The 14,523-nt window shown below is 36.6% G+C and overlaps 1 protein-coding gene across 1 annotated transcript; it reads left to right on the top strand.

The window, feature by feature from the left end:
• Positions 1-1,201: 1,201 nt before the first annotated feature.
• Positions 1,202-13,239, top strand: LOC116253058 (AP-2 complex subunit mu). The gene is made up of 13 exons (XM_031627794.2): positions 1,202-1,659; positions 5,466-5,643; positions 6,199-6,289; positions 6,902-6,996; positions 7,077-7,166; positions 7,253-7,301; positions 7,388-7,526; positions 8,169-8,285; positions 9,734-9,824; positions 9,911-10,053; positions 10,676-10,790; positions 12,653-12,697; positions 12,811-13,239. The coding sequence occupies exons 1-13, from the start codon at positions 1,577-1,579 to the stop codon at positions 12,889-12,891; spliced, it is 1,317 nt and encodes a 438-aa protein (XP_031483654.1). The 5' UTR covers positions 1,202-1,576; the 3' UTR covers positions 12,892-13,239.
• The last annotated feature ends 1,284 nt before the right edge of the window (positions 13,240-14,523 follow it).

Raw genomic sequence — 14,523 nt, 5'->3', positions numbered from 1 at the left:
ATAAATGCACGATGATGTAAAAAAACGCATTCACAACTTACACTGAACAATCAATAGTGGAAAATGTTAAAGTGAAGAGACCAATCCACGGCCTCCAATATGATATAATATGGTTTTGCTATGTTTATTTTTAATTACTAATATTTCAGGTGAGTGAAAGGAAATCACACACTCACACTCTCTTTATGATCCAGAGCTGCTATTGGTGCTTTACGGTGACATCCTCATCCTCACCCTCACTGTGCTTTAACTTGTATATCGGTATCTCTCTTTTGCAGCATAAAAATTTTAAAACACTAAACCAACCACTTATCAACCTTTATCCCGATTGTTATGCCACTCGCATAACAAATAATTACTAATATCTTACTAGTCATTTATTAAAAGGACAGTAAATAAACTGCCGATATAAATTATCTTTTCTAAAAATGTATTGTTTGGGATGCATGGTCTCTCTCACTATCAAATCCTTCACGACTTAGCATAGTTAGTCAAGCTGTTTGGTAGGTGAAGGACTTGTAATCATATTGATTTTTATTAAGTTAGGTTCTCAGGGGCAAAATGGTTGAAATTTCCTCTTCCCCCCACCCTTCCACATCTCTTGCCCATAATAAGATAGCTTAGTTGGTTAAACAGACTCATCAATGAAACTTCAATTGCCAATTTGAATATGTGGGTTCAATTGCCAATTTGAATATGTGGGTGTTATTTTTTTGAACTGCAAATAATTAATACTTTTGAATAAACCTAAGAACATACAAAAAAGAAGGGTTTGGGTCTGTTCAAGATATCCCTCCCCCACTTTGGACTCTCTCTCATTTTTTTGTTCTTCTTTAATTATGGTCCAATGATACATAAGCATATATGAGGATAAATAGTATAATTTCCTTTTTGAAAAGTTAATTCATTTAATTTTCTATTATTGTTTTTTGTTTTTTGTTTTTTTTAATTATGGTTAGAGGGTACAGAAGCATATAGGAGCACGAATATTATCTTAATTCATCCCGTAAATCATGTTGAAGGTTGTATGGAACTCTGACCTGACCAACCACGAGACGAACTGACGAGAATGTGAACAGGTCATTAATCACAACAGATATCGTTGATCGTATTGCATCGACGGCAGGGATTGCGGAATATTTTAAGAATGTGATTTGTTCGGACTCTGTAAGTAAGCTGCTCCCGCAGCAGCGTTGCAGCCCTCCTTATTGACAGCGCAATAGGACTCGAAAACGAGAAGCAAATCAGACAAAAGAAAGAAAGAGGAGAAAATGAATTAAAGTAGAGGGCTAATTCATTTTCTTGGCGGGGCGTTCCCTCTTGCTGTGTTCTTTTTCTTCTTCGTCCCCCTCAATTTCTCGTGTGTCTCGTCCCGATTTGTTTCTTTTCCCACACATCCGATTTCCGGTGAGATCTCGGTGCCGGGAATCCGACAGTCCTTCCCTTCGCTGTTCTACTCGATGACTTTGCTGTCCAATCCCTGATTCTAATTGGTCTTCGCCGTTCGGATACGATCGGGAGGCGGGAAGATTAGGGCTTTGGATCCATCAAGATCGGGTCGTCGTTCCGCGTCCAGATGCCGGTCGCTGCGTCGGCGATCTACTTCCTGAACCTCCGAGGCGATGTCCTCATTAATCGCCTCTACCGCGACGATGTCGGGTAAGGAATTCTGTTTCTTCCTGTATATTTTGCCGTTTCCCACGAATTAGTCGTCATTTTTTTTCCTGAAAGTCTCTCCCTATTGTCGATGGAGGGTGGGACTTCATGACTTGTTGGCGGTTTGTCCATATATTTTTTTCCTTCACAGTCTAATGGATTAGAAGTTGGGTTTTGTGCGGAGGCATTAGAAAGTAGGTCCAATATTTCATTGTTTGGTGGTGGTTGTGTTTTTATTGCCTTAACGTCCGGATGCATGGATAGGCCAGGATTGTTTACAGCTGAATCGTCAACAGGCTGCGCTTTCCGAGATTTCTGACTTTCTTTCCCCCCTTATACATTTTAGGGGAAACCAATGAGACGGGAATATTCTAGTTTGTTTAGCTTCATATGTTTGAAGCCAAGCAGATTCGGGAATCTTCCTTACGGAATAGTATTTGTGGATTACGGACTTTTTTTGTGAAATGGTTGAGGTTTTATCCTGTTTCCCGCAAATGCAGTTTGAGATTTGATATCTAACTTAGAATACTGCAGGTGGAGGAATAGAAGAATTTCAACAGTAGTGTCTAAGGTTGCAAGGCTGATGGCAGCCAAAAGTATACCCTCCATGAACCAAGGCAAAACATAAGGTGTTTTTCTTATACTTAGGTAAGTTATCTAGAAAGCTAACATCCCTGGTGGAAATCCAAAGATTAACATGCCCAATGGGAATAAGATGCCAAATGGATATACTCTGAGCTGCTATTTTTCTCGCCCTTATCTATTATATAACAGAAACAATATGTGGAAATGGAACCACAGTCTCAACGTCGAGGCAAAGTCAGTCAGTTCATCGGCAGTAGGTCCACAATAGATAAACAGATGGAAGTCCTTTCGTTTGCTGAGTGGAAATTTCTCAGGTCTTATTTAATTGCATTGACGTGTGGTGAATTGGTTGGCAATTTCTAGAACTGAAAATGGGATAATAGCGATAACAGGTCCTTATGATGGCCGGGCTGTTTGCATGCTTCAGTATCACTGAGTAGGGACTTGTGTCTGGAAAACTGCAACCGCAGAAAAGTGTAGAATTTTTTTTTATACCTAGAGGATTGGTCTTAGAAATTGGCTAGAATTGTAGAATAGATATTTGTTACAAAGTCCAAGCTGATGTCTCTAGGGGCTATCATTTGTTGGACGATGCCTGTATGAACACATGTTGATAGATGCCTATGGCAGCTATTTGACTCCAAACGCCAGTGAATGGGTCATTGATATGATCACACGATTCTTTTCCTAAATATATAGACTTCTTATACTTATTTATTGGAATCTGATTTGCCTCAATAACAGAATTTCATGAATTTAGGTATAGTTTGATAGTTTTGAAATCTTAAACTGCAATTAAGTTTCTGGAAAGATGTTTCCAGGAATGATGGAATGGGAAATTTGCTGCCCATTCCATTTTTGCTGAGTGTGTGATGAGATTAGATAAAGATTCCTGGAAATATCTTTCCTAGTTTAATAGCATGGGATGGAATTGATGGCAACAACCACCTATGTCATATTTCTTTTCAAATTTTTTATCATGTAAGCGATGCTCATCACTGGCCACTTCAATGCTCATCAATTCTGGGCCGCGTTTGATCTCCTATGCACCCCCACACACTCCAGTCTTGAATTAATTCCAGGGAGGGACGTAAATAAATTGGATGTACATCCATATGGAGCTGATTATCAATTCATGTAAATAAATGCTGATAAACAGATGTTGGAAATCTTAAACTGGAATTAAGTTTCTGGAAAGATGTTTCCAGGAATGATGGAATGGGAAATTTGCTGCCCATTCCATTTTTGCTGAGTGTGTGATGAGATTAGATAAAGATTCCTGGAAATATCTTTCCTAGTTTAATAGCATGGGAATGATGGGATGGAATTGATGGCAACAACCACCTATGTCATTTTTCTTTTCAAATTCTTTATCATGTAAGCGATGCTCATCACTGACCACTTCAATGCTCATCAATTCTGGGCCGCGTTTGGTCTCTTGTGCACCCGCCCACACTCCGGTCTTGAATTAATTCCAGGGAGGGACGTAAATAAATTGGATGTACATCCATATGGAGCTGATTATCAATTCATGTGAATAAATGCTGACCCAATGTCTTTGATTGACAAATACTGATTTTAATTTCAAGCTCCATTTTGATAGAGAAATTTTGAGTCCATTGCTAGTTAGTTTTGAATCACACGCGACGTTTCATTCCTGAACTTGGATTTGAATTTGACACTCAAGTGCAGACTGATGAAGTCTGATCCGATCACATAGATGTGGAACAATATCCTCGTTGGTCATGACCCTGGCATAAAACCTGGATCCTCTTTTTTTGTCATAAAATTCTGTTTTTATTTAACATGAAGAATGTTAAGGGATTGACATAAAAATCTTCAAACCAAATTTATCTTGTTCTTAGTTTAGCATGAATTCATCCCGAACCTGCGATTGAACTTACAAGCATCTTTGAAATGCCAATCTTATTTTATCAAGTACGTGATGATGGTGGGTTCTCTCTCTTCAGCCCTAACAGGCATTTTTTTGGTCCAGGGTTTCTCGTGGGTGAGATGAAGTTTTCAGAAACATCCTTCTGGAAATTTGCCCCACGGTCTTTCTTTTTTTAATTTCTAGTTTGATTAAGAGGGATCAAATTAAAAATTAAAAGTTTTTTTCCTCATCTACTGTACATTTCTGGGCCATGGAACCGGCACTTAGGGACTAGACTGTCAAAACTCATATAATATTTGTTGCAAACCCCAGAACTAAGCCTAAAATAGTTATCATCATTGGCATTGGGATGAACTGCAAAGTTTAGGATTTCTCAGTCAATTTTCTCTCTACCAGCAGAATACAGGTGCCATCTGAACATCTTTCTCCCCTTTTAGGTTCTTAGATCCCCTTTTCTGCTTGTATTTGTTCAAAATGAATGAACATGTCAACGTGGCTTGTAAAAATGAAAGGTCAACGTGCATTGTGGTGAGGTTGCATTGCCTGTGTAAAAAGCATTAACAGTATACTTATAGAATGCCTCATTTAGGAGATTTTATACATCTTTTGATATATTTTTTTAAAGATATTAGGATATGAAGTTTAAACATTTAACTTTCATTATAGAGATCACTTTTTGCATCTTGTGTTATGGAGATCATAGCAGATGATCAAATTTAGAAACTTGAATGCACATGCGCATATTAAAATTTGACCATTTATATTTTCACTTCTATAACTGAGACAACTTTTTATATATTATATTATATTTTTTGAGACAGTAATGGATTATCAAATTTAGGAACTTTGAGATTTTCACTTATGTAACTGAGGCAACTTTTTGCATCTTATATTTTTTGAGTTCGTAACAGATTATCTAATTTAGAAACAAATTTAGAAACTTGAACATTTACCTTTGCAATTTGAATAGCCTTAATATATATATATATATATATATATATATATATATATATATATATATATATATATATATACATATATATATATATATATATTTATGTATTTATGTATTTATTTATGTCTCAAGTTTATTTATTTATGTCTCAACTTCTTGCTCCTATGGGATAGGCAAATAATTCATTATCAAGTGAGTCTCCACCTTCATATGAGCGCATATGGTCATCATTTGTTTGCATTGGTTTCTTAATGAATTAATCTACATCCATCTTTATTTTCTGATTCGTCTCAGTGGATATATTTCTATAGAAAGTCTTATTTCTTTTTTCTAACCATATCTCAACCACTCTACTAACTTTGAGTACTTTTTTAGGGGAAACATGGTGGATGCTTTCAGAATGCATATAATGCAAACAAAGGAACTTGGTACATGTCCTGTGCGGCAGATTGGTGGTTGCTCTTTCATATACATGAGAATTAGCAATGTGTACATTGTGATTGTCGTTAGCAGTAATGCCAATGTTGCTTGCGCATTCAAGTTCATTGTGGAGGTAAGTTGGTTAGGTTTGGGAAAAATTGCTATATTTAACTTCTTAAGAACTTCTATCATAACACTGGTAATGTTCATAGTTGAGGCCAATGTTTTAAGCTTTCCAGTTTCCTCAATTGTTGGACGATGAAATGAACTTTACATATAGAAAACAATGATGCCCACATCTCTTTTTCTGTGGTATTTGGTGCAATCAAAATATCTCGTGGTGATTATGCATCAGGTTTAGACAATTACTATCTCAGAGGGCCGTTATGCAGTCATTGAATCTCAAATAGTCAAATGTTTTAGCCTCAAAATTTTTTTTTTTCTGCCTGACGAACTACTCAACTTCATACTATTATTCCTTTTTTTTTTTGGCTTCAAATGGCTCTCTTTGCCCTTGTTCTTTCAAAGAGCTACTTGCTTCTTACCCTTTAGGCTGCTTCTTCTTCTCTTTATCTTTGTCTTTGCACCTCTGGGTAATTTGATTAGGCTAAGTATGTGTTCATGTTTTCATGCTCCATTTTAGTGTTTTTGACAAGTGGTTTGACCTTCTGATGTTTTTGTGAAACAGGCTGTTGCTCTATTTAAATCTTATTTTGGTGGCGCCTTTGATGAGGATGCAATTAGGAATAACTTCGTGCTAATATATGAACTTTTGGATGGTATGTGTTTAGTTTCTGTTGCTTTAAGCAAAGAAGCTATTAGAAGTTATCCTTTTGTTTGATTTACTCACTACAGTGATAAACTAATTGTAGAAATGGAGAGTTTATAGTACTAAACTGCTATGCACTGAAGAAAATAATTAAAGAGACGAAAGAAATTAGCATTGACCTATCAGGTTGATTTATTATACCCAGTCTAAAATCATTTCAGGGCATGCTTTATATTTTATCATATCAATGATTTTGGTGTTTGATTAATATCATGTGCCTATAGAGGATGCTGATGAACTGTTAGAGACAATTTTTGGACAACGTTCTGGATATAAATGTTCTTTCTGTTTTTGCGTGTGGATGTATGTGCGTCCATTTGATTCTTGGATCATCAATGGCATGCATTTAAGGGGACAAAAGCTGTTGTTGTTTATGTTTATATTTGCTTAGTAAATGGTGCAGGATATGTCGGGTTCTTACTGTAACCTATCCTGGGATTTTGTTTCTTTGTGGGTGCTCTTACAAAACACTTGTCTTATTAATCTTTGTAATTATGTCAGATTATTAGCACTATCTGTTCTTATAACCGACTGTTGACTACTGATGTAAATTTCCCCGTAGAAATCATGGACTTTGGGTACCCTCAAAATCTGTCTCCTGAAATTTTGAAGTTGTACATTACACAGGAAGGTGTTCGGTCTCCTTTTTCGTCTAAGGTAAGTACATACTTCAGTGCATTCAATATGATCATATTTTGAGCATTAAGTTGATTTTGCCTTTTCATTTTCTTACACAGCCAACAGATAAGCCAGTGCCCAATGCAACTTTGCAAGTTACAGGTGCGGTTGGCTGGCGCCGTGAAGGTCTTGTTTACAAAAAGAATGAGGTATTAATAACTTGTTTTATTTGCAAGGATTCAGACCATCATAATGTGTGTTTCGGCATAAAAATCTCAAGCTGTATGTATGGCAGGTTTTTCTCGACATTGTAGAGAGTGTGAATCTTTTGATGTCTTCAAAAGGTACATGTTGCTTTGTCGGTTGTGCTTATGATAATATTTCTTTTACCACTTTCTTTTATTACATTTAAACATTTTCTAAAATGCAGGTATTGTTTTGCGTTGTGACGTGACGGGAAAGATCCTCATGAAGTGCTTCCTCTCTGGCATGCCTGACTTAAAGTTGGGGTTGAATGATAAAATTGGTCTGGAAAAGGAATCTCAGCTGAAATCTCGTCCTGCAAAAAGGTAATAATGAAAAGTTTTCTTTTTGATAGTTTGAAGATGGATCACTTGTTGCCATTTCAAGTTATGCTATTTTTGGTAAATATATGATACTATGATTTATGTGTAGCATACTAAGCATCAATTTTACTCACAGTTGCTGTTCCTTTTTACACTGAATTTCTACTAAGTTGAAGGAATTAAAAGGAAAAAGAAAGAAATAAAGGTCAAATAAGTAAATAGAAGCTCAAGTAAAATGGTACTGTCATTTAATGCCAAACAGACTTAACAATGCAAGATGATTTGTAAACAAAATGAAGCAAAGGCGTAAAGGTCCTTAAAAGAAATTGTGTATGAGATAAGATTACAAAAACAAAATTAAGTTGACAGAAGCACTAAGTCAATATATTTTGAAAAAAATTTGTTTAGTTTTTTAATCGCATGAATAGTGATCTGTTGGGCTTTTCTGTTGAATTTGTTGAACCAATGTCAGTTCGATATTTTCAGGTTCTCTAACTTCCAATATTTTGTGGCCATTTCACAATGCTTGTATGCTGTTATCATGTCAAAATAGCTGTTATTTTTCAATTTATAAACCTGAATGCTAGCGATATTTATTTAAAAACTTATGTAAATCTGACTTTAGGCGTTGTCTTTCTTTTTCAGTGGGAAGACAATTGAGCTTGATGATGTCACATTCCATCAATGTGTGAATTTGACAAGGTTCAATGCAGAGAAGACAGTCAGCTTTGTTCCACCCGATGGAGAGTTTGAATTGATGAAGTAAGCTTGAAACAGTGTTATGTATTCTTTTCATTTTTTTTTTGGTTATGATAGGTTTGGAACTTGTATAGTTGAATTTAGTGTCTACACATGATTTTGAGTGGCAAGATGTCAGATGTTTTTTCCTGATCTCTTTGCTGTAGCCTGTAAGTCTATAGTTGTCTTATTATTGGAATTTGAGGTATGACTTAATTGAGTACTCAGCCTGTCTTAAAATGAGTAAAGAGTACAAATTAGTAAAATGGATGTGAATAAAAAAAGATGGCAAGAACAAGAAGGCATGAAAAATTGTTACCATCATGCAGTCTTTAAACATATCTGCTCAAAGAATTAGGAATTATGGAATACTCCAACTTGTGGACAAATTGCTTTTAAGTTCTGCTCTGAAGTAAACTGGAAAGCAAATAGAAAGGTGAGAACCGGGAGAGATGTAGCTCAAAGCTGAAGTTTATAAGTGACGTTGCAATGCAAGTGGGTCATACCTTCGCTTAATTCTTTTTTTCTGCAAATATGTCTTTTCATTTCTCTCTGGTCCTTTATGATCACATTTTAGACTTGTTGAAGCAGATGAATTGAAGTACCTGATGTCCATGATCTGGACTTCTCAACTTGTTTATCAGGTCCATACATTTTTTCTTTGTAACATTGGTTAAGAAGAGATCAAGAGACATTAGGTGAAATGCAGTGAACCCTCATGGCCTCGAGTATCAGGCGTATGGCACATTTTCTGTTTAACAACTTACCGCTACAACAATAGATAAAGGCAGAAAAAGTGAAATGTAACAGAACAATCCATGCGATGAAGAGCACATAGGATGGTCAAGTGGCAGTGGTGCTCAATATTGAAATTTGCTTGTGTTGCATTGGGCAATCTCACCTTCATTGTTCGGTGCTCTTACCTTCACTTAAAGTGAAATATGATTTAGCAATTTTGCCAGTTCCAGACTATTTAGTTATAGCTTGATTACTGCATGAGTGCATGTGCATTGGAATATCAGGTGTCAATGAATCCCATCCCTTAGTTATGGATTTGACACGAAATCTTGCGCCTGTTATCTGGAAAGGGCAGTATCCTCCATGAGTTTCCAACTAAGTAGGCTTTTCCTGAAAAGATATAGGCACCTAAACTTTCATTCCACCTATTTCACGCTTTTTCATTTGTTGGTGATTGGGCCATGTCGATCTGTTTTTGAGGTTTTTTTTGTCTATGCCAAATTTAATCTTGTCATGTAATTAGAGTTTCATTACCCGAACTCCAGGGCTGAAATGTTGTTGAATAGTTACTGATATGGGGAATCTTTCTTCTCGTTATCTTGGCTCTGCAATCTCATCTATTTTACTACTTTTTTCATCATGTGTTCCTTACATTTGTAGGAATGCTGCCATTTGATTTACTTATATGAATAAGGATTTGATAAGGTCTGTTCTCACAAGTTTATTTTCCATAGGTATCGCATCACTGAGGGTGTCAATCTTCCATTCCGGGTGTTGCCAACAATCAAGGAATTGGGTAGGACCCGCATGGAAGTAAATGTGAAGGTTGGTGAAATATTAAAAATGGCAGCACTTTGCACAGTAAACAACGCATTTAGCATATTGGTTAATGTTAATTTTTTTGTCTACAGGTGAAGAGCATATTTGGTGCAAAAATGTTTGCCCTTGGAGTTGTAGTCAAAGTGCCAGTGCCAAAGCAGACAGCTAAGACAAGCTTCCAAGTCACTTCAGGTCGAGCCAAGTATAATGCCTCCATTGACTGCTTAGTTTGGAAGTAAGTAACTGAACATCTGCATTATTTCTTGAATTGCCACTATTTAGTTACTTCTTCTTTTCTCTATTTTTATGTTATTGTACTAGGTTGGGTTGTGTTGTGTGAAATAATGACTTAGAAGAGCTAAAAACCAAATGAGTGAATTTCATCTATCCTCTTCATCATCAGTTTCATGTTCTCTTTCCCGTTCTCATGTGCCCATTTATTAGTTTATTTATTTTTTGTTGGAGAAAAGAGTGCTTTGCTGTCAAACCTCTAACTAAAATACTCTAATATATATACATTTTGCTTGATGATTGTCATTCACAGCATGTGGGTGAGCATTTTTTTCTTCCACATTTTTGTATGTCTTTGTTTTTCACTTGCCCCACCCAAAAGTTGGAAAGAAAGCACTATTATGTCACATACAATGGTTTTATTGAAACATCCTTATCGTATCATTTTGAAGTTTGGCATGTCGATTTCATTTGCAAAGCCGGATGAGATTACCTATTAGGACTTTCTTTGCTCATTTTGACTCTATTGCAGTTGGCTAAGTAACTAATTTTAAAGTTTAAACTGATAAATGAGATATGCATTTTTTGAGGCTCATACTTATGCCTTCAAGCATCTGAATTTTCAGGATAAGAAAATTTCCTGGACAAACTGAGTCAACCATGAGTGCTGAAGTAGAATTAATCTCTACAATGGGAGAAAAGAAATCTTGGACAAGGCCACCTATTCAGATGGAGTTTCAGGTTCCTATTCTTTCATTTATTAGATGCTTATGCATTTTTGTTAGCATTTTCCTGATTCTACCTCTGCAATTTCACGGGGCTGATTTTTTAGTTTCCTGGTCATAGCTGCAGTGTTTTTCTTGAACTTTTTTGGCTATGTTGTGAGGCATCACCCCTTGCATCTTCTAAGTCCAGCACTTAGGTGACACAAGGCGTCGGTTCGCCTAGGCTCATGCCTAGGGGCGACTAGGCATGCCTGTGCCTAGTCCATAGAAGTTGAGGAGACACTCAGTGAAGCAGCGGGATTCTTAAAACTCTTTAATAAAGACTAATTAGTGCTGGAGATTGGTGTAGTGCACATTTTTAAGTTGTGGATACTTTTAACTGAAAACTTGAGTCTAGGAACTTATTGTATACATTCTCAGTTTCGCTAATGTTCAATGCTGTCAACTTTACATTTTGTATTCAATCACATTAAAAGTATAATATAAATCATATAATAATGACTGCTATGGATTAATGTTATATGATGAAATAGGACACTATTAGTCATATTATATAACTTAATATGTATAGTAGTTGTTTTGCTCACTTTTTAACATATATATTTAGTTATATATGACAATCTGATATGTTATATAATATAAATTACATAATATTAACTATATGTACTAATTAATATCTACAGTCATAATTACTTAAATGGCCGTCTAAATGTGCCTAGTCATGCCCAGGTGCGACTTTGTTATTTCTGGGGCTGCTTGGTTTGTGATAGGGACTCATTCAAACTCCAAGTTGGCTTATGGGAGCCAGTTGGCCTCCATGGTGCCTCCTATTTTTTGGTGTCTTTTACAAACTAACCATTTCTAATGTATTGACCACAGCATGGTGGAAGATATCTTGATTCAGGACATTTGCTTGTAGGAGGCAAGTTGGCCTCCGTGATGCCTCCAATTATTGGTGTCTTTAACAAACTGACCAAATGCATTGACTACAACATGGTGGAAGATATCCTGATTTAGGAAGAAATTCTTCTTCTTCTTTTTCTATTTTTACAGTGAAATTTTATTTGAAAACGGGGTTATAAGAAGCGCTTGCAGAAAGTGCACCTGCTAGTGCTGGTTAGTTACCTTCAAGAAAATTGTGTAATATATTATGTCAATATTAATGATTCTCATCCTGAAAGTCGTAGCATTGTCTGCGGTATCTCACTGCTCCAATTTCAATTTCTCGTTCCTCCTACCAACATTCTTTCAGCAGTCCTCTGCTCTGGCCCAGCAGTTTTTTCTTTTGCTTTTACCTTCATCTTCTTAATTTTACTCTTTTTTTTTCTTTCATTCACTGTTTTTTGGCCTGCCTAGGCCCCTTCTAGGCTGGTCCACCTTGTTGGCCTGCCTAGCGCTTTTGATGAGTGTAACTGTATCCTCTGCTCTGACTTGTGCAATTGATCATTGAAGAAACCTGCATAGTGACATCAGGCCAGAAAAAATGTGCTTACACATCTCTCCAGGTTTAGCCTGGCCAGATGGCAATATGGAATGTAGTTACAAAAGTGTCATACGATTGTGGCACAACAGTTCCAAGCTTTGTTTTTTAAGGTGTGGGTGAGCCGTAGGAAATGATTAATGCTAGGCCTTGCACCTTAACCTTGTGTTGTATGCTTCGTGGAGGCATTGGCTGATATCCAGTTCTTCATTTATTTCTTCTTTCTGATCTAGTTATCTTTGATTTTACCCAAATTTGTGAACTCATAATGTAAATAATATAATGTTAAGGAATTTTTCTATTGGATATCATTTCTTAATTTTGTTTTACTTGGTGGGAAGTGGCAGCTACCTGTATTCTTTTCAGGTTCCATAAACTATTTTTTTTCTTTCAAACAGGTTCCAATGTTTACAGCTTCTGGGTTAAGAGTACGATTTCTGAAGGTAAAGACTCTTTTCTCTTCATACAGATGTCTGCAAGGACATGCTGCTGATACGCATACATGCACCTAGATGCTTGCAAACTCTGAGAACATACAAAAACTTCTATGTTGCAGGTGTGGGAGAAGAGTGGATATAACACTGTTGAATGGGTTCGTTACATCACTAAAGCTGGGTCCTATGAAATCAGATGTTAGCAGCCGTTTGATGGTGAGGAATTAAATTAGTGGGTAAAGGACAAAGTGAATGCAGGCATCAAGTGGAAGAGAACATGGCATTCTGATATCTTCTGAAGCAATAGTAAGTTGGTGACTTCCGGAATCACAGAAGGAATTTCTCTTGTGCAATTAAATTTTCCATCTTTTCGAACATACAATTTCTGCATTTTCATATTCTTTGGGTAGGAAAGCTTGAGTTTTCTTCTGCTTGCTGTTGTAAATTTTTTTTGTGCTTCTTCAGAGCTCAGTAGATATATACTCTTGTTAACCTCTCTTGGGAGGGAAACACCGATTTTCAATCTTATTGTCCGCTTGCATTTTGTAGCACCAGGGTATTATGTACGTGTTTACTGTTATTGCTAATTTTGTTTGTACGGGAAAATGTTTTATGCAAATTCTATGATTGCCATTGGTACTTAATTCTTCGGAAGTCCTGGATCATACCTTCAATTGCGAAAGACTTCAAGCTGCTGTTTTGCAAAATTGGGTTCGTGTCTGCTGCTTCCAGGTTTTCCCCATCCAGCTGGTTAGGAGGTTGGTTTCAAGGCTTTCCAAGTTCAAGGACAAGGTTTAAACATTGAAGGTGCATCTTTTGGAACAAATTTATAAGTCCATTCATGTCCGTTACTTTTATTTCTGTTTTCTCCCTTTTGTTTGTCCTCAAAGGGGTCTGAGGGGAAATGCAGTCTTGAACCCCTTGATTGCAACTTTCACGAGGCACACCAAGAAGGCTTGTGCGGAGAGTTGATGATCATGAGAGTCTGTTGTATCCTTCGAACAGATGTGGCCCGCTCCCACTAGGCCGACCTCCTCAGGTCTAGGCTTAGTGGCCTACTATTGTTTTTGCTAGAGCCTTTTTTGTTCCGCATTTGGATGCGCTGTGGATCAAATTTGATCCGGGCATTACCGCATTGGAAAGAGTCTCCTTAACGCAAAAATAACAACACCCCTTTAACAGAAAAGGGTTCTTTTCATAACATATTCGTCCGTACCTCATAAGTTATTGACAAATTCGTACATACTTAGGTTAAGTTTGTGCACAAATGACAGACACTATTTCAGTGTTCTTCTGTGGAAACTATATACGTGGCCTTAGCGAGGAATGATTTCATTCATGGCATGTTAGTATTTTTAATCAGTACACGCATGTTGCTAATTATATAATGATTGTTAACTGTTAATTATGGTCAGAACAACGTGTTAATTGATCTTAACAATGCAAAGTTTAAGAGTTAAAAGTAATCAGTCAGAATACGGCTGGTACGGTCGGGGATAAATTCTTGAAAGCCGTATTAATAGGAAAGGCAGACAGAGTTAGAACCGACAAGTTAAATAAATCGTTCTTAATTAGACCTCGATAGCCACAACCGGATAAAATCTGAAGATATATCATTGGGATCCAACCTGGATTGAGGTGAGGATTACCTGAACCATTAACAGGGGTTCTAGTAAATTGGACAACCGGAGGGGTGCAAATTTATCTAGAAAGGAATAGCTTACCGAAAACGCGTTTGACGGCATAACAAAGAATTACCGTGATTGACATTTAATAAAATTTACACAAACAGGCCTACGTTACGACAAATTTGTTGACAAAATTAAGTTTTCAAG

This window comes from Nymphaea colorata, chromosome 4, assembly GCF_008831285.2.
Source record: "Nymphaea colorata isolate Beijing-Zhang1983 chromosome 4, ASM883128v2, whole genome shotgun sequence".
In the NCBI taxonomy this organism is placed as follows: domain Eukaryota; kingdom Viridiplantae; phylum Streptophyta; class Magnoliopsida; order Nymphaeales; family Nymphaeaceae; genus Nymphaea; species Nymphaea colorata.
The sequence above is the reverse complement of the archived record's forward strand: the minus strand, read 5'-3'. Positions and strand labels throughout refer to the sequence as shown.